We start from the raw sequence: 26,319 nt of genomic DNA, 5'->3' as shown, positions 1-26,319 counted from the left end.
GAGACTGTAGAGGCCATTTGAGTACAATAAACTCTTTATGTTCAAAAAAATAGCTTGAAATCATTTGAGATTTGTGAGATGATGCATTGTTCTGCTGGAACCATCATAAAATAGGTACACTGTTAGAAGGGATGGACATGGTCAGCAGCAATACTCAGGTAGCCTGTCATGTTTCAACAATGCTCAGTTGGTATTAAGAGGCGCCGAAATGTACCAAGAAGATATGCCCTGCAACATTACACCAGCACCACCAACAGCCTGCCCAGCTGATACAAGTCAGGATGTTTACAACAGCACCATTCAAATGTTGCAGCAGAAACTGAGACTGGACAACATTTTCCAACCTTCTATTGCCCAATTTTGGTGAGCCTGTGTGAATTGTAGCCTCAGTCTCCCCTTCTTAGCTGACAGGGGTGGCATCGGTGTGGTCTTCTGCTGCAGATCTGCAAGGTTTGATGTGTTATGCGTTTAGAGATAATCTTGTCCTCAAAGCTGTCTGGGCATTCTCCTCTGACCTTTACAGCTCACTGGATATTTTTTAGACCTTTTTCTGTAAACCCTACAAATACTTGTGTTGGAAAAATCCCAGTAGATCAACAGTTTCTGAAAAATTTTGACCAGCCCACATGGCACAAACAATCCTGCCTCATTCAAATTCACTTAAATCACCTTTCTTCCCAAGTCATCTTGACCATCTCTACATGCCTAAATGCACTGAGTTGCAGATCAGATAACTGCACTAACAAGCATTTGAACAGGTGTACAACTAGCATGTTATACGTTTAGAAATAACATTTTGTTTCCTAAATTTGAACAAAATGAAAACTAAAAGACTTTCAAATCACATGAGCCAACATTGTATATAAAGGTTTCAGAGCGACATATGCTCCCCTCCAGATGGACTGCAGGACAATGCAAAACCACATACTGCAGCGATTACAACAGCATGGCTTAGTTGGAGAAGAGACTGAATTGTCCTGCTTGCAGTATAGATCTTTCACCTATAGAGAACATTTGGCGCATCATTAAACGAAAAATGACCACAAACTCTTCAGTAGCTGGAAACCTACATCGGGCAAGAATGGGACCAAATTCCAACATCAAAACTCAAGAATCTCATAACCTCGAGGCCCAGACGTGCTTCAAACTGTTTTGAAAAGAAAAGGAGATGCTACACCACGGTGAACACGTCCCTGTCCCAAATATTTTGAGACCTGTAGGAAACATCAAATTTGAAATGAGCTCATTTATTTATGCTCTGATGTGAATACAATGTTGGCTCATGTGATCTGAAAGTCTTTTAGTTTTCATTTTGTTCAAATTTAAAGAGCATCCCAACTTTTCTGCAATTTGGGTTTTACTTAAAAAAAACCCCAAACAAACAACCTTTTCTTTGTGGAAAAAGTCCAATAACAGTCCAATAACCCTCATCTACATATGTTTAGCATAGCTGCAACTTTAAGCTGCACATTTCATGTCTGCCTTCAGGGATGCCAGCTGAAATATCTGCTAACTGATATTTGAAAAAGTGAAATTAAACATCATTCAAAGCAGCACAATTTTCTGGCTTTTCTGGGGACCAAGTTATATCATCACTATCTGGGCACAGCTCACTGTACAAAAGCCAAAAACTGGATCCAGTAATTTAAACAAAGACTGTCAACGATGTACTTATTCTGATAATATTTTATTGCCAACTATCTCCCCGTCCCTTGGCGCAGAATCTGTAATTGGACTTCTTCACAAAAAAAAGAAAGGAAAAAAAAAGAGACAAACACCAATCAGCAAGACCTGTACTGAAACTACTTTTTATTTTTTGTATACAGAATAAAAACGTTCAACATTTTCAAAACAAGTATGTGTTTTATGGCAGTAACAATACTTTCAGGAAACATCTACAATCAAAGTATGGCACTGAGTAGCTCAGCGAACAGTCCACGCAATGCTTTATGTGTTTTGGTTTTATCGACATAGCAAAATAATTTATTCTCTTTAGCCACAACTGTGTTTTTATACTGTATAGTCTGTATTTTTCAAAGGGATTCAGATGAATCCTGTCTTTCATCTCCTTGTGAGTTTGTAACTCTTATATAAAACGCTGTGCACAAATTTTCTAAAATGCAATCATTTTTTCCTTATTATAGTGTACGTGTTAAACACTTTACTAAAATCAAATGAATCCACTAATATCTGATATAGTCATTACGATTATCACAGTGCATATAAGCCTTTAATTAAAATGTTACATGAGCAGTAATAAAAGCCGGACTCGTCACAGTTCTAACGGAGGAATTCTGCAGCATTTTCCAGATCACATTATGACGGCACATTTTCATCACCAGCATCGAGTGAGAAAACTGTGACCCTGCACAACAACCTGCTAGTCAGGCAGAGAGTTTTCAAAGTGCAGTTTGACCCTACTGTTAGATATTAGAAATATCAAAAAGGTTTTGTTATTTATTTATTTATTTTTGGTAGCTGAAAGAAGAAGAAGGAAAAAAAGTCACGAGTAGATTTGTTGATATGGCACAGTGTTCTGTTCACGCAACAAAAATCTTTAAAAGGAACAAGAAATCCAGTAACTTTAAAGACACCACTACAGCATCTAAAATACATTTCAGTATATCACTTAGTAATAAACAGTTACACAGGGCAAAATACTGTCAACACATAAATTCTGTACTGTCTGAATCTTGGTTTGAACCAAAAAAATCTGCCGTGGTTAAGGCTTTAGAGCTTTATAAACATTTATAAAGTTCTTACATGAAATGTCTTTAATTCAAACATTTCTACAATGACACATTAAAAAAAACAACACAAAAAACCATAAAGCAAGGTTTGTCTTACTTTACAAATTAAAATTTCCAAAATATACAGTGTTTTGTCCGATACTCATCCCCATCATACGCTGAGAGGAATGTAAGCAGTTCATCACTTCTTACACTGTATGTATATACAAACAAATGCCATACTCTGAAGATGCTCAGGTATGCTGGTTTTGTTAGATATCCCTCTATGCGCCATGGATGAGCAGAAAATATTATGATGTGACATTTTTTTGTAACATGAAATGCAAATGAGACATAGTAACACTGATTTATCATCCAGTATATTGTGCTTTCTTTCTCCTGCTTTAATAACTGCTTTACAGCATCTAAGATGAGACCCCCTGAGAGTGAAATATAACACCCCAAAAAATCATTAGTTTAAGGATTTCATCACATTGCTCCCCAAATGACCTCAGTGCGCTGTGTACAAGTAATCATTCCATAAAATCTGAAGTCCAAAGCAAGACAAATCGGTTTAGCCATACAAATAATGACAGGTAGTTAACTATGTATGGAGGACCAAAACTGCCAAATTAAAAAAAAATATATATAATCATAATTATGATTTAAATGCACTGTTGTGCCAAACATATTTGCTTTTCCAAATAAACCTCTATAAACCGTCTATGAAGCTGGATTTAAAGAATATGTGTTTTTATAACATGCTTAGTGCTATATTGCACCAGTACAGAATATGACATTACTGGATTGGTTGCTGCTAATAGACTTACATTAGCTTATGTTAGCTAACTAGTGACACTCAGTAACTCAGTGGACAACAAGGACACTTAAAAAACAGTCTAATAAAGGCAGTCTGGGAAAAGCAGTCTCTTTGGCTGCAACAATGAATGTTACGTTAAAAAACAAAAACAACAAGAATATAATGTCCACTTTCACTCTCCATTCCTTAAGCAGTGAGTGGTTCTTTGTTGTTTGGCTAGTTGGGACCAAAACAGGAAATCTACTTGTTAGCCGTAACGTAACCCCAACCCACTCAAAAAACACAAAAACGCCAACAGAGAGATGAAATTAAATCTGATTGTAGATAAACAGAATAATTATGACAAATGTAAATAATATGGGTACTGCTAGCTGCTCCCTTATTTCCCAAGGGGGTGCCACAGCAGCCGCAACCCTCCTGATTTGGGGCACTAGGAATTTGTGGATCTTTCTTTAATATTTCAGAGGAATGTAGTAGGCCCCAGTCACACAGGCCTAGAGGCCAGTTGGCAATTGCTTGGCAACCACATGAGGAAAAGAAGATTAGTATTAACCAATCGGTACACATTTTTTCCCCAGAGGTTGCCAGGGGGTCGCTGACCAGTTTCTGGCCTGAGTGTGACTGAGATGTCAATCACAACAACTCTACTATGGAGCCATAGTACAAAGGTAAATAATACAAAAGCAAACACAATCATTTACAAATGCATTGTAAATAATGTAATAAATTCCATTAACCTTGATTTACTCATTTTGTTCCATGTCTTCTTAATTTTGGCAGTTTTGATCCTCCGTCATTTAAAGGGTGTGATTGTTTTAGAACAGGGGTCCCCAATCCCAGTCCACGAGGGCCAGTGTCCCTGCAGGTTTTAGATCTCACCCTGGGTCAACACACCTGAATCACATGATTAGTTCATTACCAGGCCTCTGGAGAACTTCAAGACATGTTGAGAAGGTAATTTATCCATTTAAATCAGCTGTGATCGATCAAGGACACATCTAAAACCTGCAGGGACACCGGCCCTCGTGGACTGGGATTGGGGACCCCTGTTTTAGAACCACCACAGAGCACACTCTTCATCTCTGCTTATTGGACGACTGTTTACAACTATTTTTACATAATTAGCAGCAGCTAGAAGAAGCCACTGTTGTGTTCTAAACACTGTTTGTCTGGGAATAGAGTTTAGCGCTCTCTAAGTAAACCTAAGAGCATATAATAAAAGACATCTGAGACTAAAAACATATCCTCTTCACCTGAGCCCTCTATGACAGACCCCTTGCTCATCCTCAAGCTTCCACGTCAGCCTTAGGTGTCAGACCAATGTAGGTTCCATTCTGGGGATCCTCCTTCTCCTTATCATTAACTGGAGAGTAAGCGGTGTCGTCTTCAGCAGAGGACTGTAGAGGGACATTAAGGACATAAAGCAGCATTACAAACTAATCAGGTCTTATTACAATTTGTAAAGTTATACCTGTAATGGAAAGTGGTTGATTCCCCTTAATCATGCCATCTCACAACAATTAAAAAGACAGGCAGTATTAATATGCAATGCATTAACTGTACATTAGCAGAGTTATTTTAAGTCAGGTGAAACTGGTCTAGCTGTGCAATGAAAGATTAAATGAAAAAAGGCACTTAGGTGATAAATAATAACCAAAGTAAGACAAATGAATAAATAAAGCAGCAACACTTACAGCATAAAGAGGCTTGGTAAACACAATGCGCTTAACTTCATTCTGCCCAGGAACACACAGTGAGAAACACAAGCTCGGTGTTATTAGTGTGCAATTAAGCAACTGAATGAATTGTGCAAAAATTAAGACTTATTAGGAGCAGGCAAAGTGTAAGTTGTTAGGGTCAAACTCAGCAAGAAACAGTCTCATACCTTCTGTTTGCGAGCCTGGCACAGGAGGATGACAAAGACCATGAGCAGAATAACACCCAGTCCCACAATGACGAGAGGGAAGTTGGACACCAAATTGCTAATCAGCAGAAGCTTCTTTAATCTCTCTGCAGACGCATCGTCAATTTCCACGCTCTGTTTATTCAAAGAGAGAGAGAGTAAAAGATCCATCAGAGGAAGAGGGGAATTCAGCTGAGCATACAGAAGATGAAGAAACCAATCAGTACTAATGCATCAAGGCTGAAAATGTGGGAAAATCTAGCCAGGCTTTGACTTTTGGGAACCAAATCTACTTTTGATTATATTGGCCTTGTCTAAATCTCTTGAAAAGAAATCCCTTTGAGACTGGATACACAGCTGAGAGATACATGTTCAGAGGAAAACACCAAATTTGCTTGCCAATGCCTAATTTGAATGAGCTGGGCTTCTTCTTATCTCAACTGGAAACCTGCACTAGCTGCTGTAATACCACCAGAAAACCACAACTTAATTGTGTTATTAAGCACTGTGTTTAGTGCTTAATCAATGCAAAACCCATCTGTCTGTCTTTTTCTAACTGCTCAATCAGTGTGAAGGGAGGGGTCCTGAGGGAAGAACCCATGCAGGCAAGCAAACATGCAAACTCCACACAGAAGAGCCCCAGCAGGCTGGTGGATTCTAAAACAGGACATTCTTGCTGTGAGGCCCATGTGAAAAAACACAAAGCTGTTTCTTTAGGGAGGTTATGGGGCAGGACTATTTCCTGGCTGGGAGACAGTTACTACTTGGACTCTCTGCTCATCGCACCCTTGTGCCGGTTACATTAGTTCAGAGCCAGGTCGCTTGTTTCCAGCTGTTTTCTATCTTTACTCCAAGTCACACTCAGCTCAGTAAAGCTAAGCTGGACCGACATAATCATCTAACTCTCAGTAAAACGTGTCTTTTTCAAAATGTTGACATACTGTTTAATTTCTTTATTGCACCTCATAATAAGGATCTAGGAGTTTCCTGTGTTTCAGCATGTGTAATATCACTTACCTCATTGAGGAACATTACAGGAAATACTGTTTCATTCAGGGATCTAGTGTTCCTGTTAAAAGTGCAGCAAAAAATATGGTTGGTAATCAAAAACAGCACAGACACGCATACATTTAAAACAACAACAGAAGTGTGTGTTACTCACGGGAATCCAGGGATTCGCTGCATCAAGATGTTCACCTGTGCTCGTTTGTGAGCGCGTACAATCACGCCAGTGGTCTGTGAGAAAAAAATGTATATAAACACATCAAATATATTAAAAAAAACACATATTCCCACCCCCCAACACACACACACACACACACACACACACACACACAAACAAGAAAGCACAGCTGATACACTTCAGAACTCCACCACTAGGTGGCGTAGCAGTACATGTTAATGTTTGACCTTAAGCCTGAAGACTTACGGGGTTTAGGTCTAGAAAAGTTTGGTGATGTGTCCTTTCAGGTGACAGTCCTTCAATGGCAGCCACATATTTGTCATCTGCCAGGTAGAAATGAGGAAAGGAGGCAACCACTGGCGCACCTGAGAAAAGAAATGAAAAATGTTTAATAAGACTCGAGCTCCCGCACGCCTCTGCTGCAAGGCCTTCATTTCACACTAAACTGACCCAATCTCTAATTACTCACTTATTAATCAATGACTATTCCATGTCAATATATATATTATCATATAAAAATATTAAGATTGTGTCCATGGTATTTTATGCTGTGCAATTTGTAATGTTTCTATAGCGTGCGCTTCTCATTATTTACAATGCAGTCGTAAAAAAAAACACACTCTTTCAGTTCTAAGGTTATCAGGACATAATAAAAAAAATCATCTGGTCCTTACTGGTATTAAAATTAGGTTAATACGCTTAGAATGATAAGCCAAAATACAGGAGCAGTGTGTGAAAAACACAAAGTACAACCTTACTGCTACAATTGGAATTGGCAGTCAGGTGCTTATAATTAAATGCGTTTGCTAGTTTTCTGGGAAATTCGGGTGTGCAAGAAGTCAGCAATGATCTCAGAGTAGCTATTGTTGCTTTCCATCAATGTATTAACGGTTATAAGGCCACTTCAAGAAATTCCAGTAAGTCAGTCATTCTACAGTGAGGAAAATGATTGAAAAGGAGAAAGCCTCTTCTCTTCAAAAGAAGAGAGATCAGGATCTAGATCATGTTGTCTACTGCTTGGCAGGTTAGTGGCTCGAACCCTGGCAGCTCCCATCTGCATGCCAAGATATCCTCGGGCAAGATTTTGAACCCTGAATTGAGCGTGACTGTGTCTCAATGCTAGATAGATATGAGGCTTGTAGAATAAAGCACTTTGAGTGCTCAAGCAGAGTAGAAAAGTCACGTGCTGTTGTTCAGATCGTGTTTTATGTCCTCCTATGTAAAACCTTCAAACCTCTTTTTCACACGACTATGGCGAATCTACACATGTTAAGCAAAGCACCACAAAGATGACATAACTGTTGCCATTAAAGCGGCAGCACAGAAAACATTTTAATGCCACATTTCCTTAATGTTTGAAGTCTGATCTAATCAAGGCATGACAACAATAACAAAACAGATCAAAAGGCGAAGAAGGAGGTGAGATACGATCTGACAGGGACGCAACATGTTACTTGGGGTCCAAGAAAAACAAAAACAAACAATAAATCATCACAAATGGACAACAACCCCTGTTGTGTGAGCAATTAAAGACGGCAGCTGATATCCAGATAAAATTTCTTGTTAGTCTTTCTGAGTTCCTTCCTTATATTGTCAATGGAGGACTTCATGTTCCTACAATATCACCTCGGTCAAACTCACAATCATAAAGTCGTGTGATACATTTTTTGGTGGGTGGCCCAAGCAAACACAAATGGTCCAACGGTGGAAAAACCATGTGTCCCCGCAGCAGCAGCGACAAAGTCAGACAGTTATGAGAGGAGGGGGGGGGGGGTGTCAGTTAGAGGTGCTGATAAAGTGGGGCAGAGGTGACAGTTTTCCTGCTCTCCTGTTTAGCAACAGACGTTTGACAAAAACATTGGACACATGCAGTCACCTGAGAGGCTGTTCACATGACAACCGGCAAGGTCACCGCGGGCGTGCTAACACACACATATGCTGGTATACTTATAGAGGCCTTTATTCACTGCGTTTGTTCTTTAACTCTGGGCCATAAACACGCAATGAAATTTCTCTTTATGGCTAAACGACATTGATAAGCTCAAAAATACTTAGCCATTTACTTTTAAAGTGAACTGCAGTCATTCCATTTGTTTTAGTGGACAACGAAAATCCTTTTGAGAACGCCAATCTGTGACGTCTTTTTTAATCTTTGGCACAGTTACATTATTCTGAAGCAAAGCACGGAGTTTTTCAAATGTATCGCTTTACAACAATAAAACCTTGACGTGAGAAAAAACAGGGCTCGACGTTCACTTGCTGGAATAACTCTGTGAAACTAGTTAGACATGGCTGCATGCTGTGGCAGAAAGGTGCAGTAAGGGCCATCAACTGCATTGACCATGTAAAACATTCCATATTTTTTACTTTAAATATGTAAAAGAAATGTTAAAACCATAAGTACTGTGATTTTACAGGAAGTTATGGAGAGATGAGGCACAGCTGAGCTATGAACACTGAGGTAATGCCCGGTCATATTCAAGGGCAGAATCAGGTGACAGGGCTTACCGCCCACTCTGCTACTGGGTCAGTCATGTCAGATGACGCCTGAGGTGTGGGGAGAGCTGTGTCACATTGGTATTTTAGGAGGTATTAGCATTACAAACAAAAGAAGGATTTTATTGATATCAGTGTAGTAGCCATTAGTATTTAATGGCTACTACATTGGACATTGAGTCTAAGCAAAGCTTTTGTGTCGTTATTAAAGAAATTGGAGAAAAGAATAAAATGGGTTATGTTGGTGCTGAATCATGACCGATGCATGGAAAGTTTCCGAGAGAAACTGTGCTGCACGGATTACCTTTCCGACAGGGGCTGACTTTAAGGACGCCAGTTCCCAGGCACTCCTTTGGGGTGACGCAGAAACCCTCATTGTTCGGGTTCTCCTCTTTGCTGGCCAGGACAGAGGGTGGAGGTGTGAAGCGGTACGCTGGGATCCCTTTCACCTCGACGTCTTTCTCAAACTCCATGTAGATGGTCCTGGAGAATAAAGCGAACAGTCACATTGCACAAAAACAATTAACTTCACTCAGAGCACAGCATTTCATAGTGACACGCGACTGCTGGAACTTTGCTGGAAATTCTCAGCATGATCAAGTGTGAATGCTGAATACTTCAAACTAATCTTGCAACTTTGGTGAGGAACTTCATAACAAGCAATGCGGTCATGAGAAATGTTCTGTTCTGTTATTTAAGAGAGACTGTTTGAACCAAGTAAAAAAAAAAACTGCAGACTGACTTTCAGCAGAGACACAAAGAGGAAGCAGATGACTGACATTGATTTCAACAATATGCTAAAATCCTGCTGGGGCTCCTTCATCATTAAATCTAGACTTGTAAGGGGAGCAGGGAAGACAAATGATATATTGTGGTGTTAACCTTCTTTTAGTACTGGGAGCAAAGACACTGCGAAATCTTTAAATGTGTGTGTGTGTTTTTTTTCCCAACATCCAAGAGAACTGAGAGCAGTTCATCCTTGCCCTGCATATCTGCAGCTTTGTCCTGTCGAGGGAATCCCAACCAGTCTTAGTGAGAACAAAGCACTCTATACAGTGTCTGCCAGCTGGTTGGGAGGGTGCAGCCCACCAATCGTGCAACAATACTGTACAGACCTTTCCCTTGACCTTCCCGGGAAAAGCCAAGTGAAAATCCTTGGCCTTATACTGCTGGGAATGAGAACTGTTACAATGTAAAGTCATTTTAGATGAGGAAAGCAAACACTGTTCTTCTCAACTAAATTCCTAAATATATTGGAGAAGTATTTCAAACAGCTCACCAGATAATGTGAAAACACCTAATTTTGATGTTGCATCTCTTTTGCCACGGTCAACTCTAATAATGACTATAAATTAAAGGAAGATTTCAGGAGACAGGCTGTTACCATAGAAGAGCTCGATAGGGCAGTAGAAGGTCCTTAACCCATCAACAGGACCAGTATCTGCTCCTTTGTGCAAAGAGGAACGGGTTGCTACAAAATGACCTAGAGTTTGAATGTCTTTGACCAAACAATCAGAAACAGACTTCATGAGGGTGGTCTGAGGTCCTGAAATCCTCTAGTGGGCCCTGCGTTCATTGCCCAGCACTGTGGAGCCTGATTAGCATTTGCCATAGCATACCAGAATTGGCAGATCTACCACAGGAGATCTGTGCTTTTCACAGATCACAGCAGGTTCACCCTGAGCACATGTGACAGACATGAAAGGTTGTGGAGGAGCCTGTAGCCTGTAGCATCATTCAGCATGACCAGTTTGATGGTGGGTTAATGATAGTCTGTGGAGGCATATCCATGGACGGATATACAGACATCTACTGACTAGGCAACGGGCACCCGGACTGCCATTAGGTGTCGGGATGAATCCTTGGAGCCACCACTCTGGTGCAGTGGTTCCTGGGTTCTTCCTTGTGAAAGACAATGTCCGATCTCATGTGCAGAGACTATGGAGGCAGGTCTTGAAGGTGGAAGAATTTGTTACCACTGACTGGACCCCATGCTCACCTGATCTAAATCCCATAGAACACTTCTGTGAGATTATGTTTCCATCCTACGCACCTCAGATTGCACAGGAGGTCAGTGACGCCCAGGTTCAGATCTATGTTGTCAGGCTACTACCAAGTAAACCTCTGAGTTGCTGCATACTTGCTGTACATAATTTTTTTGCTTTCATTTTTAGGGTGTCTTTAAACTAGCGTTGATCATTTTCATATATCGCTCGTACGTAACTTAAAACTTGAAGTCAGTAATGATGATGAAGAGCAAAAGGATGGTGAAGCTGGTATTTGAACAATGACACATGTTACCAATTCATTTTTTTTGTAGTTCAGCTGTCAGTTTCTGGACCGAGAGGCCACCACCCGTTTAGCTCACAGATGGGAATTCTGCTGCTAAGCATCAGTCCCAGATGTTCTCTTTTAACTAAACATGTGTTTTAAACACAAAGTTATGTTAAGCGAGTGACTTATACATAGGGCTGAGGCTCTGTGTGAAAGGTCGTCATGTATGACTTAATGGAGCACTTCCACTTCAAATTATTGTAGTAAGTACAATAAAGGGGGAAGGCGTATTCCCTTTAGTCACAGTAACACAGACGCCATGATGACACAACCAGGCCAAGAACAAGTAGGTGAAAGTGCTTTGTAAATATTTGGTGCAGGGGTTTTTGACACACGTCCAATCAGAGTCAAAGGTGCAACCATTCCACTCCAACAGATTCTTTCCACGCTCAACAACATGAGGAAGACGTCCGAAACAGCTTGTGCTCTCTAAAGGACAAACTCTTGCTATGGACACTAGGGAAGCAGCACGTCTGTTTTGCAACAAACAAGGTTTGGGATTAAATTTGGTACTCATTGCAATTCTCAGCAGTCGTCAAACTGTCTCTAAAGACGTCCTGGAAATCCTGGAGGAACCATAATAAATTTCCCCAAAAGCATTAGTTGAGAACATTTCTCACAAACGCTTCCAAGAGGAAATACTTGTGCTGTGCTTAGCACAAAGTAACACTTACCATCAATCATCAACCATTAAAAGCATTTTCTTTCTCTCTCTCTCCTTATTTTCTGTTATTCCACAATTGTCCTTGCATTCCCTCTCTCACCCTGTCCCTGATGCTCCAGACGGAAACTCTCCTAATAAGGAAGCCTTTTCATGGTGTTTTCTGGAAAATGCCACTTAAGTGTTTCAAACAGTCCTCGTGCTTTAAGCAGAAAAGTCAACAGCAAAGAGAGGTCACCCACTGAGCTGTTTGTAAGTGATCAGGATGTTATAATAACATACCATGTGATCCACAGGCTGTGGACATTATTTCCATACTAGATGTGAAAGCCTCCACACTGGTCTGCTTGTCATGTACCAGAAATAGAACATGCAATCCCCATGTAAAATGTCCTAAATGGGACACTAAGTGCAAACAGATAGGGGCACACAGGTCCCCATAGTAACCACATTACATGTGTTTTACTGAAAAACTCTTTAATTGAAATAACACTTTATTTTTACCACATGACTAATAAAATTAAGGTCAAAGCTGATGCCCTTTCCCTCCTCCTGTTTGCCAGCTACAGTAATTTTCAGCTATAGCCAAGCTCCAAGAGCAGGAAAATAAAGTCAAAATTGCAGTTCCTCTAATGGCCACTTGAGGTTCTCTCCAAAAATTAGTTTTTCCCATAGACATGCGATAAAAAGACCAACTTTACAGGAAAAAAAAACATGGTCACAGCCTGGAATTTTTTTTAAAAAAGGTCTGGGTTTTGCTACGTATATAGTAGCTAAAAACTAAACTAAACGTTAGTACAGAAAAGATAAAAACTGGTGCACAAAACTTCACCACAGTGGATAAAATAAAATGTCTGATTTAATTATTTCCCAGGGAAGGATCTGACCCTTCCCACCACACAAAACCTAAGATGTGGTTGGCATACCACCAAAAGGGCTGGAGTGCACTGTGGTGATGAACCGTACCTGCACAGGTCTGGAGTAAAGATGTAAATGCGCTCATCCTTGTCAAGCAGGGGGTGGAAAGCACTTCCATCTGATCCAACGATGCTGTTGCTATAGTTAGAGCTCCAGAAAGTCAACTCCCTACAAAACAACCAAAAAAGGCTTTTGGAATGTGCAGGCTTGTATTTAAAATTGAAAAAAAGAAAAGAAAAAAGAAAACAAATCTTGTTTTCAAAATAATCCCGTCCAGTGAAAACAAATTTATCATTTTCATCTTAATAACCGTAAATTGCAGTGGTACGTTTTGATGATCAAATGTGTTTTTATCTGAAAGTCACAGTTCAAAAAAACACCCAGGAGCACAAGGGTAATTAGAGACTCCAGGGGACCTAAGACAATAAAACTGGATAAGAAGGTTCAGTAAAGGCCATTTTTAAGGCACCAGGATATCCTGCTCTGTGCTCTGTGTTAAGGGCAAAGACCAGGATGAAGACACAAACAGAATGAAAGGCACAGGCAGACAGTATCTCTATTACTGCCCAAAAAAAAGGAGAAAAAAAAGGATTTCACAGGCTTGTTAATACAAAGGTTACCCAGTAAAATTTCATCACTCTGGATGAAGACAGAGAGGGAGAGTGTGTTTGCGTGAGACTGGATCAGCACTACCTTTGGCCTTTCCATGTTTCGATCCGGCCATAATCCATGTAGTTCTGCTCTCCAGTGTGGTAGATAAATTCACCGTCGTTGCTTCCATTTTTCTAAATAAAAAACAAACAAACATTCAAAACGTGTTTTTCAAATGTTATTTCTGGAGAAACAAAAAATCTTCAAGACTTCATGGAGGATCTGCTCTGACAACTTTCTTTTCATAGCTTTATATAACTTGTAAAGAGCTGTTACATGCCTTGTACATGAGTCCAAACACCGTCTCCACCTCAGGTTTGGTGGCAGCAACGCGAACCAGCAGACGGTCTTCGTAGCCCCAAAGCAGTTCATCCACAGTGCGTGTAGTGAACAGACCACTCCCGAGAGAGTTCATCCAAATTGAAACCATGGAGGCCCTCCAGAAACTACCTTTCACATTGTTCATGACAGCCTGGAGATAGGAACGGAAGCAGTTGTGAGAAAAAAAAATAGCACTAATACTACGGGATAAGGTAGAGGGGTGGTGGTAGACAATGAGATGGAAATGAGGACACAATAAACAATGTTCAGTAACAAAGAGAACATAAAGTCCTCTTTAACCCACTTGGATTTCCACTTTCCTCTACTTTTTCAGTTCATGACTCACCCAGGCAGGGATGTTGACAGTGGTGATGTTATCCTCAGCTGGATCACCCACAGATTTCTCCCTCAGGAACACAAAGCTTTTCGTGTTATACGCGGAGACCATTTTGCCATTTGCCACCATGCTTACGTTGTCCTTGTACCTGTACTCCCTGTGCAAACGCAGGAAAAGAGTGTCATTTAAAATCTCCAAACGCAGACCACATAAACGTAGCACTGCATTTGTATTTTAGCACAACATTGCATTGCTTCCACTTATCAGGGTTGCGGAGGGTACTGGAGCCTATTGTAGCTATCATAGGGCGAGAAGTGGAGAACACCCTGGACAGGTTGCCAGTGTGACACAGGACTAACACTTATATTCACACCTATGGGCAATTTAGAATCCCCAGTTAACCTAAACACATTAAGTGCATGTCTTTAGACAGTGGGAGAAAGCCAGAGTACCCAGAGAGAACCCACACAGATACAGGGAGAACATGCAAACTCCACATAGAAAGGCTCCAGCCAGTTTGGGGAGTCAAACTCAGGACCTTCTTGCTGTAAAGTAACAGTTTTATCATTCATCATTTTGAAATTAACCAACCCAAAACTGTTAAAATGACATTCTAGGAATAGATTATCATGACACGCAATGTTGACTGTTGCAATGTTTCTGGTGCTTTAGCAATTATCAACATTTAGGGCTTAACTGAGTGCAGGATTTTGATGACTAGTGATTAAAAACTAGCAACCCACACAAAAAAATAAAAAAGGCCTCCTGAGGACAAGACAAGAAGAAAGTTATAGATTGCAAAAGAGGAAGCAGAAAAGTGGAAGGCCACATGACACAGTCTGAGGGTTTTGACCTGTGGCCCAGCCTAGAAAACCTAAGCAAAAGTTCAACATGCACAGTATATGGCAACACAGTAGTAGTGGTATTATATATATTTTATACTATCAATTGCCAAATTTTACAGCATTAATAAACCATGTTTCTAGCCAGAAAAATTAAGTCTCTATAGAAATGCCTAAAAATCTGCATTCAATCTGTAGCCCACCAGATGGCGATTGCTGTAATTACAAAAAGACTTACGGTCCCAGATAAGACAAACCTCTATAAACACGTTCATGGTAAGGTTACGGACTCACACAATCATTTTGGATAATACTGAATACAGAATTACATCTTCTTTGTAAATCTTGGACATAGCATGTCTCAAAATGTAAGCTTTTCTGTGATATGAAACTGCATGCTTATGGGCTAACGAGAAATAATTAGTGTGCCCTTTCATAGTCAGACCCACCCTTAATCGTCACATCAGATTTGACAACTGTAGTCCTAACACAGGTCACTGGAGCCATGTAGTATCTATTAGGCTTCACCTAAGCTAACTGGACTTCTTCATATCATTGGTACATACTGTCTAAGAAGTTTATCGTTTAGTTTTGATGAGTGAAATTTTAGTATTTTATCAGTTTAATACTTAGCATTGATTATCTGACATGTCTGTCTATCCCAGTTTATGTTTGCAACTTGCTAATGAGGTTGCTAGCATTAACCGATACCTTACCATTCCAGCCTTTCATTCAAATATGGCAACATCTGAAAAGACATACAGTGGTAGTCAAAAGGCTAAAACTGAGGCTTGAAAACATTGAGTCAAAAAGGAATTTGTCATGTCCCTGTGGCTACATCCATCTTTTATTTACAGTCTCTACCCACAGCACATTTACCAGAGTGTGTGCTTTCAGTGATTTCTTAGAAGACTTTTTTTTTACACTCACCATAAACATCTGTTTGCTAACATTCATGTCAACAAGAAGTTGGCAAGTTCTGCTCCTGCTTCTTACCTGTAAGTGTAGGGTCCAATCTGTTTAACTTCTGGCTTTGCCCCTGCAAGAAACTCTTTTGGATTGGTCACATTGAAGAAGAAAAACTGCATGTAGACAGGAGGGGGAGGTTTTTTCCATGAGTCAAACACGCGGCTGCCCTCTACCAACACGATCTCCTGTTGAGACATAAGAAACACTTTTTAGTTGAAAACTCATCACCATATGTAATTCAAACCCACAAATATGGTTGTGAAAAGCAAATCTTTTGGGAGTAATTAATATAAAAACGCTGACTGCACATTTTACATACTGCATTAAAACATTTTTCTATTCAATATGGAATTTGACATAATTTTTTTATGTGGTTTTCAGGTGATTTCCTGCACAAAGTGGAAACTTTTGCAACAGCCAACACATTTTGAACATGAAGTTTCCACAATGTGCTCCTAGTAAAAACAAATAGTAACAACAAATCATCCGTAGGGGGTCGTGGAGGGGAGATGCTGTCTGAGCGGCAAAAACAAGAACACTGACTGCACACATGAATGGTATGAGGGGAGACCCTTCTACTGCTCCAATTGTTAGCGGTTGCCTGTGGCAACAGGCAGTTGGGGGAGAGCCGCTAACCGATCATGTGATGCAGAAAGCTGGATGCACACTGTTTGTGCAGAACTCCAGCCTTAATGAACTGAGCCACATTCCTCAGTACTGAGCCCTTATGAGGCCCTGGAGGTGGAACACAGGCAACTATCCTGCTTCATTCTCACAGCAAACGTCATTGCCTGCGGACAACGATGCTCTGGCTGGTAGCAGGAACATTTTGAGATACTGGCAAAGAAAGACGCAAAAACTGAAGGCTCTGAGAGGATTAGCATTTGTTTCAAGAGAACATTAAGAGAAAATCTCACTCTGGCCTAATTGTGTCAGATTTATCTTAAAGTTAATAGCTGGAGAACTGCTCAATGCTTTAGGGGAATACTCACCCCCTCTTACTCCTCCCCCTCTTCCTCTGGGGTCCCCTCTACTTGTTCAGAGACAAAAGTTTAGCTGAGTGGCCAAGGACAATAAAGCTGTCACCTTAGATTGAGGAAGGGAGAGCGTGGTCTTTCTGTGTTCTTATTTCATGCTTTGAACAATCAATAGGGTAAACCTCCCAGCATGGCACTTAAAATACATGGAAAACAGGAACAAAAAAACCCCTCTTATCTCAGTATCTACCACTGCTTTCCTTACACCACTCCCCATATGAAAACACATGCAGCAGGTGAATACATAAATACACTTAAAGTGCTTTGATGTGCAGACATTCACATACATAGATGTGAACAACACTGGGCACAGCAAGAGGCCACGGTATTCATTAAGTCCTCCAGTCATGGTGCACAGGCTTCGTAGGCACTAAATGGGTTTGCCTCAGTAGTGGTTAAAAAATTCAATAAAGCCAACCAAAGAACTGTAGACCAGCCCTGATATTATTTAAACCATTGAGACTATATCAAGGTCCATTTAGTTTTCTATTGTCCATAAAACCCACTTGCAATCAAACTGCAGAAGTGAAGAATTATGGTTTGGCACAAACACAACCAAAGGATGGAAGTTTGACTTTGGGACAATCCTGCAACTTGAATCTTACTATAATGATTTCAGTATATGTGTGTATATATATATCTATATATTTTCTTCTGAATGGGTGGGCCAATCTGAGCAAAACTTTGCACAAACATCATCACACATACAGCAATTACTAACATCCATGCATTTTAAATTTATATTCATAAATTAAATCATATTTTTGTATGTATTATCTTCATTTCATCATCCCACTGTGAATTCAATGTTACATTCGCCGTTTACATTCGTTTCACGTGTCACGTACGCAGCTTTATACTCACAAATATTTCTATCGAGGACAGAATTTCGTTTGGCTCAACGCTAAATATATCGAATTAAGAATTCAAAATAAAGCAGTGATCACAGGCGTAAAGCTTAAAGGACGACAATTTATTCCAGTAAAGCTGAAGACATTTTTGATGACCATCAGGCCTCCGTGAACCCCTGCAACATGTACCTCTAAATTTTATGTAAAAATTGTTGTTTTTTTTGTATTTTCCTATATGGCATGTTTTTGCTAGTTACACTAATAAAATTTATAGCCATGCTAGAAGAAAAGATGTGGAAGGAAGCATCGTGGTGGTGCAGAATTAAATATTTATGTTTAAATTCTTAAGTGAAAGATTTTCCCCTCACACTGCAAAGAGGTTCACGAGGTTTACATGAGTATGTATAACAAGTTGGCCACAACATTTCCCTCAGTTAATATATAAATAAGCTTATGTTACTTGCAAGTTGTGCACCTTCACCAGCTTTATTAAGCAGGTTAACATTTTCAAAATAAAACCACTAAGCAAAAGAAATCCAGTAGAAGTCCAGAGATGGGACAGTAGTCAGAAACTATAGTGAAGTCTGTGTAATGATGGTGAAATTTCCTTTCAGGAATAAGTCATTTTTCATTATCAATTCATCAGTGGGTCACTGATACTGACCCTGGTTGACTCACATATGAGCTGAGAGGCTGCCAGCCTAGCCAGTTTCCCAATAAATCTTTCAACCTGAAAGAGGCTTAGCACACAAAGAGAGTCTACTGCTGGGAGGGTATCCATGGGAAGAGATCCTTCATGCTGGTGCAATGTGGAAAAGGCAGTAACTTGACGCAACTGAAATATATCATATTGCCAAACTAGCAGATAACTGAGTATGTCTCCATGTGAGTTAATCACTTGTGTGTCACTCTTTCCAGTTTCCACTTAAAAATGAAACTTGATATCTTCTCCAGCCATTTTTTAACAAACATCTGTCTACTTGCTTGAACAAGTGAAGAAGAATTCTTTTATGAAACATGGTGTACTTTGCAAAACTTTCATTTCTTGTTTTAACAGGACTTGATATGATTTAATGTGACCATTAAAGCCACAACAATGATCATATATAGCAACCCCTGGGTAAATCCCAGAGTGTTCATCTGGGAAAATGCAAACATTTTCATTTTGAGCTTGAACACTTACATATGAACATGTGTTTACATAAACAATAAGTTATAAAAATTCCCGCTCCAACCTCTACACATATTTCATCTTAGCAAACCATAGTTGATTTGGATATCTACTTTATGCAAGACACAAAGACATTTTTTCAACTACTTTTTACAGACAGATTACTTCACTTTCAGTCCAGTAATGCCAGTGGGACAGAAGCTCACTTGAGTTATGTCACCTCGATATATCTTTTATATATATATAAAAATCTTGCTATAAGTTTGTATCTGTCTTGTGTGAAACTTGTATGAAAAGCATACAAGAGTGAAAACAGATATAAGGTCCCTAGAAAAATTATATAATTATATAAATGAAACTGTTGTGTTTTGGATACTTACTAAAACAATATATGAAAGTGTCCACTTTCATGAGTAAATCATATAAGCCTTATATGATTAACTATATGAAGTAGGCCACATCTGATGCAAGTCTTTTATAAGTTTTTTCTATTTCTTTTTTTTAGACCTACACTCAATGTGCCATTTCTTGACATGATTAGACAGTCAATTAATCAATCAGTCAAACAAACAAACAAACAGATAATGCAGACATAAACTAAAAGGCTAATCCAAAGGAAGAAGCCACTGCTCCAAAACTGCCCAAAACACCCCCGATAAAGATCTCCTGTTCTTGAGAAATGTCCTTGGGTATGATGAAACTGTTTGGTCATGCCCAACTCCAACCCAAGCGAAGTTTACAAGTTTACAAGAAAAATATCACATTACTTTACAGAAAAAATACTTCACACTTCACTAAATACGTTTTTTTATGCAGGCTAAAATATGGGTATATAAGTGGAAGCTACAAACCATGAACCAGAAAGATGAAGCTTGTTGTAAACGGGTCTTTCAAATGGAAACTAATCTGAACTCTAAAGATTGTAACCAAAGATTAGGTTTGTCAAAATGCTATCATTTCAAGCTTAGTATTGATATTGATACCGAATACTGATCTGTGCAAATGTTTGTAGGAATAACCTCTATTACCTCATGTGCTTCTGGTTAATTTGCATCATATTTTTGTTGTGGATTAAATATTTTTAAGGTAGACTTCTACCCTTTCTATCTGGCTGCTGGTAGACTTTTCTTAACTTTAATCAGGAACTTTAAGACAAAGATATCACATTTCAGACAAATAACTATTTATGTTATATATAAACAGGACCATTAACATTTGCTGCCTACTTCCCTTCCAATTTAATACAGTGGTTTTATTTTTCATCATTTCTGCTCGCTGCTATATTAATGATAACTAATAGCTAATGTTTACGATGCTTCACCAAGTTTGTTTTGCTGCTCTTCATGTATTTATCTGCTAGCGAAAGCGATGGCTGTGCGCCCGCTTGTCTGGGTGTGGTTGTCAAGTTATGTGTCAGCTAAAGGAGGTGATGATGACACTGTTGGCATCAATATTGCTGGAAATGACTGGTGCATCTGTAATTGTTTTTAGTATCAATTAATATCTGAGTAGCAACATTCAAATTATGAAAGTTTGAAAAAGATAAAGAAAAGATGGGAGAATCTAATCTCAGTCATGTTACGTGTGTTGACCTTGCACCTTGTTAACCAGCATACTCTGAAACTTCTCTGTTGGGAACACATGTTTGATAGACCACAACCACAAAACTCAGCTGATCCAAGCAGAGTTGTGCACTGTGTGAAGGAGTAACCCAAATTGTACTCTGACAATAAAACAAGAATATTTAAACTACAGGACACACTACATGGCATGTAGTAGGACCCCCAGACCCCCCTCTTCAGAATAACGGTAACCGCCAACCCTCCCCCTTGTCTCTTGACCTCAATAACTTAATGGCCTGTATGTTCTTGTTTTGTTCTGGACTAGAAACCGACTGTACTTGAGTTTTACTAATGGGCATATAAAGTACCTAAACCTCTTTTAGAAAGAGCTACTGTGCAATCCACTTACATAGAGATTTTCTTAAGGCTGCAGACTTTGAGTCAAAAGTATATTTATCACTGTAACTGACGTGCTACTGATTAATATAAATGTCACATAATTGTGTTATTTAGCCACTAAAGACTATTCTGTTACAGACGGCTAAAAATTCTGACAACATTCTTGTTCAAGCGTGAAAATAATTTAATGACATTAATCAGTTCTGTGACATCTGTGATCAAAATATACTAACTGCAGAAGCTCATCTTCAGCTCATTACCTTTTTGTTTTTTTCTCCATTTTCCACACCAAGCCTAACGGTCAAAGAAAATGAAAATTTCCACATCATCAATAGAAAGTCTTGCATATGGTTGTTGACTTCTAAAGTCAGCCCTGAGCCTCTCTGTGAAGAATAATCTGATACCTGTTATGAAGTCTTGATATGAAAACAAGCATGAAGGTGTGCCATATGGGAATACTGACTGTGGGCCAATGGGTCTTTCATGTCCGCACTATTATTAAGGTAAAGTGAACCTTTTGGGAAAGCTCCACTACTTTCCACCATCTGAAATGTTGGAATTCTTGGAAATGTCTGGACCTCAGTGACTAAAGATAGGATGGAACATTACTACAAATGTTTTCAATGTTGGGCAGATGCTGGATCAAAACATTGATCACAAAACTGTTGCATTCAATGCACCCGTCCAATTTGATACGTTTCTGACCCATTTTAAGCTTATGCAGCAAGACTAAGCACTTCAGTTAGCTTTAATTAATTAAAACATTTAGAAATCAAAGACCATTGTTCAATGTACTACAAAACAGAATGGCTAAAAAAACAAGAGTTAAAGGAAGTGAAAACAGTAGCTATTCTACATGTTGAGAATGCAAACTTTCTTTTGAAGATGCACAGATGGCAATGTTCTTGGCCAATACAGATTATTTTTAAAAGCATGACCTGCTAATTCTGATTTTCTTTTCTAGGAACTATGACTGGCAGCTGAATAAACATAAATTCACTGAATGCACGACGCCCTGACGGTGTGTTTATTTGTAGTTGTGTCCCTCTGACCTTTTCACCTTTGGTACTCAAGATAAACCATCTGAGAATGCTCTAAACCCACAGAACTCTTGAAACAGGATGACTTGACTGGGGTCTGTGTGGGTGACAATTTTGATGTTAACGTTGCTCTAAGTATGCGTTTCCCATAAGCAACAGTAAAAAAGCATGTACTACTCTTCCTCTCCCTGATGAAATTTAATGCATCAGTAAAGCTAAAACCACAACTGAGGAACCTTCACTGCAAAGTTTGTGCAAGATCTCCTTTTATAATTCACAACCACTGACTTGAACAAAAAAAAGGAACCCACAAACACAGGTGGAAAACGTCCTCTCAGCACTGACAACACATACACTGCATTTATAGAAAGTTCTATAAATAAGTAAATTAATTATGTAACACTTCCCCCCATGGATATGTCTCCCCAGACCATAACTATCCCACCACCAAACTAGACATGCTGAATGTTCTCTGCAGCTTCTCCTTCTCACATGTACTGAAGGTGAACCTGCTCTCAACTGTGAAAAGCAGACAGCACCAGTGATGGACCTGCCAATTCTGGTAATGATCAGGCTCCACAGGTGGTGAGCACAGGACCCATTAAAAGGACCCACCTTCATAAAGTCTGTTGCTGATTGTTTTGTCAGAGACAGTCACACCAGTGGCCTGCTGGTGGTCATATTGTAGGTAATCTGGCAGTGCTGAAACTGTCCCTCCTTGCACGAAGGAGCAGATACTCGTCCTGCTGATGGGTTAAGGACCTTCTAGCTTATCTAGATTCAAGCTCTCTCTCCTACAGTAACAGCCCGTCTCCTGGAATCTCCTACTCCTAATACTCTTGAGAGTGTGCTGGGAGACACAGCAAACCTTCTGGCAATGGTATGTATTGATGTGCCATCCTGGAGGAGTTTGACTACCTGTGCAACGTCTGCAGGGTCATCATATCACCTCAAGCTACCAGTAGTGACACTGACTCTAGCCAAATGCCAAAGTAGTGAAAAAACTGTCAGAAAAGATGAGGAGGTAAATGTCTGTTTCCTCCACGTGTAAAACCATTCCTGTTTTGGAGGTTGTCTCATTGTTACCCCTCTAGTGCATCTGTTGTTAATTTCATGAACACCAAAGCAGCTGAAACTGATTAACAACCCCCTTTGCTACTTAACTGACTGCTATACTCTGACTTAAACATTTTCCTTTAACTTTTTTGACCAGCGTAAACTGTAGTTAGCATAGTTAGAATAGCTAATATCAGAACCAACTCCATGATGTTAGAGTTCCACATTTGTCACTGCCATGACAAACAAAGTAGGAAGATTTAACATTAAAAACAGAACGCTAAAAACGATACCAAATGCCGGGAACTACAAAGGTATTCATTATTATTTTTCCACATATTACTAATTGAATCTTTAATATCCCCGCTAAGGGCATTAAACATCACTGGCAACAGTCGTTGATGGCCAAAGGTGGGACTGATTTTACTCGGCAAACACACAAAGGCACATAGTAAAACTTTGTAGGCCAGTCCACAGCACATAACTAATTCTGAAGAATTACCGCCATGACGTCCAATAGCTTTGCATGGCAGTTCCATATTAGCATATTAATTGCAAGTTATCCAAACTTGCCCTATCTTACACATTGCACTGGTGTGGCCTGTTGAGTTTACACAGTTAATATTTTAGTTACAGAAAATCCTGTTATCACATTTACCAATTTTAAATGGAATAAGCATGCATGTAAGTGTATGTGCAACGTTAACAAACCTAATGAACTCAGCAGCCTATCTTGTCTGAACTGAAAAGATAAAGCACATTTGCTTATTTTATGCAAATTAGTCTCAGATTATTCAAACCTGTTGACAAGGAAGCTGCACATTTTAGGTTGTGACTATTAGCAGTTAACATGGGAGTCTTTTCCCAAATCATTAACAGCTGACAGAGTGAACATCATTGTTGTTAGGTAAAGCAGGGCTTCAGCTAATTGGTGGGAAATATATAGGTACCAATCAGGTTGATGAGTTTACAGACTGTGCATTATGCTGGATGCCTGACAGGGTGGTTTGATCTCTGGCTCCTCCAACCTGCATTGCAGTTGCAGATTGTCAATGTGTAAATCCTAGCTTAAAAGTGTCTATCCGTGTGTGTGTGTGTGTGTGTGTGTGTGTGGCTTATAGTAAGAAAGCACTTTGAGTGCTCGAACTGAGAGTGTCACTTGCTTTAGTGACATTCTCAGTTCAAGCACAGCCCCCCTCCCAACATGGTCTTCAATAGCGCTAAACTTAACAATCTCACTGGGAAGACAGCATCTGGAACATATAAGAATGCAACATGTAAACAAAAGCCATGAGATCACAGGGCCACCACTTGAACTGGAACACCACCAGCAACACAAATTTCTTTGCATCCACAATTTCCTGTAACATATGTCTTCATAGAGTAGGGTCCCCTCAGGGGATTTAACCTTTTGTGATAGACTTATTATCTTGTGTGGTATTTCATTACAGTCCCGTATGAAACTGAGGTCTCTCTGTTGCTACAGTGGCTGCGGCATCTTAACTTGTTACACTTAATTTAAAGTCAATGAAAAGTTATGTTGTTACATTTGAGTTGACTTCTTATCTTGTGTGGACAAGAAAGTAACTTGCTTGCACAAGAGGAGTGACTTGTTGGGACAAGATATACATATCACATCATAAGAGATCAATAGGAATTTCTTTAGATCAGTAATTTCCTAGGAAGAAGTACTCCTAGTCATGTGCATGCTCATGCAACAGGAACTGGGACTGAGGCTATGTAACTGTAGAGAAGAGAAAGTGCTGATTGCATAGTACAGGCTATTTAACCCATAACAGCCCATTTTTGGCCCATCCCCCTCCACCTCACGCGGTTCGTCTTCTTGTGTGAGTCACTCCTTCTGAGACACATAGCCCATCACTGTCTGTTTGAACAACTGACGAGTCGTTACAGTCGCTGAACAACTCTTTTACTCTTGTTTCTATTCAGAGTTTAGCTGGGCACATGTGGAATCCCAGCGCAATCCACCTAGGTTTCTGATGTGGATGAATAAAACATTACTTTATTTTAATGACCAATAAAACAATGAATGCAATAAAACCAACAAGAAAAAACAGCTCATGTTGGAAAGTCTGAAGAGAATTGGAGGGTATGCAAATGAGTAAGGGTCTCACACACAGGCACACAGACAATGGCATCATTTTAGTGTTCATCATTCTCAACACTCTCCTTGTAAACAACAGCCCATTCACAGGGGAAAAAATGCACGTCATCACTCATTCAAGCAGCCATGCATGCACGTGAGCTTTAAAAGTAGAAGAATATAACGGTGTGTGTGTGTGTGTTTGTGTGTGTTTTCACTTTACCTTTTTCAGGCGGTTGTTCATTAATGTGCGGAAAACTTGCCCTGCAAACAAGCCAATCCCAACCGCGAGCAGGACGGCGCAGGTGATCCCAACCACATAAATGGTACACGATCTCCGTGTCATGTTGGCAAGTGGCAGGAAGAGAGAGCGAGCGGGACTCTTGAAGGATGAATGGATGGATGGATGGACACTTTAATGTCCCCAGGTTTCCCCACTGCAGACACAGAAATTTTTTCCCCCTCTTTGGCTTACTGAAAAAAGTTGCAGAAAAGTTTCTTCAAGGCTATATCTCCAAGGTGCTGAGTGTTTAGTTTTCCAAAATTACAGAGAGCTGCGAGGAAGTTTTTTGTGACTTGCTGTTGATAGTGAAAGTTTTATTTTTTGACTACCATGAGGTCCCCATTCCTCTCAGTCAGTATGAAGCGGCGACCTTAAAATAAAACATGTGCCACGAGTATTTGTAGCGGGCTGTAAAAACTCTAACTCCCTCCTCACGAGGGAGCGCCGATTGGTTGATACGGTTTACGAGCCAGCAAGGGTGTGTGCGCGGGCGTGCGCCCCGTGAACGCACCACCACATGCAGAGCACCCCTTAACGTATCACTGAGCAGCTGCAGGCAACTGCTCCAAAACTGAAACGCGGTTTCACTTTATGTGACTGAAGGACAGCTTTTATGACTGAAAGCCATATGAGTAATTATGTATTTATTGTT

The 26,319-nt window shown here is 39.8% G+C and overlaps 1 protein-coding gene across 2 annotated transcripts; it reads right to left on the bottom strand.

Annotated features, from left to right (window-relative positions):
• Positions 1-1,797: 1,797 nt before the first annotated feature.
• Positions 1,798-26,038, bottom strand: LOC134630731 (lysosome membrane protein 2-like). Of its 2 annotated transcripts, XM_063478312.1 has the most exons (13): positions 25,608-26,038; positions 16,192-16,349; positions 14,363-14,510; positions 13,976-14,167; positions 13,738-13,829; positions 13,093-13,212; positions 9,436-9,614; positions 6,882-7,000; positions 6,615-6,688; positions 6,470-6,521; positions 5,435-5,587; positions 5,244-5,285; positions 1,798-4,946 (listed from the first exon to the last, which is right to left on the bottom strand). In XM_063478312.1, exons 1-13 carry the CDS (start codon positions 25,728-25,730, stop codon positions 4,836-4,838), a joined length of 1,563 nt encoding a protein of 520 aa, XP_063334382.1. In that variant the 5' UTR covers positions 25,731-26,038; the 3' UTR covers positions 1,798-4,835. The 2 variants fall into 2 exon arrangements, with proteins under 2 accessions (XP_063334382.1, XP_063334383.1); XM_063478313.1 differs by lacking the exon at positions 5,244-5,285.
• Positions 26,039-26,319: the final 281 nt, after the last annotated feature.

This window comes from Pelmatolapia mariae, linkage group LG7 (genome assembly GCF_036321145.2).
Source record: "Pelmatolapia mariae isolate MD_Pm_ZW linkage group LG7, Pm_UMD_F_2, whole genome shotgun sequence".
Classification (NCBI taxonomy): domain Eukaryota; kingdom Metazoa; phylum Chordata; class Actinopteri; order Cichliformes; family Cichlidae; genus Pelmatolapia; species Pelmatolapia mariae.
This window is presented reverse-complemented; position numbering and strand designations above follow the sequence as displayed.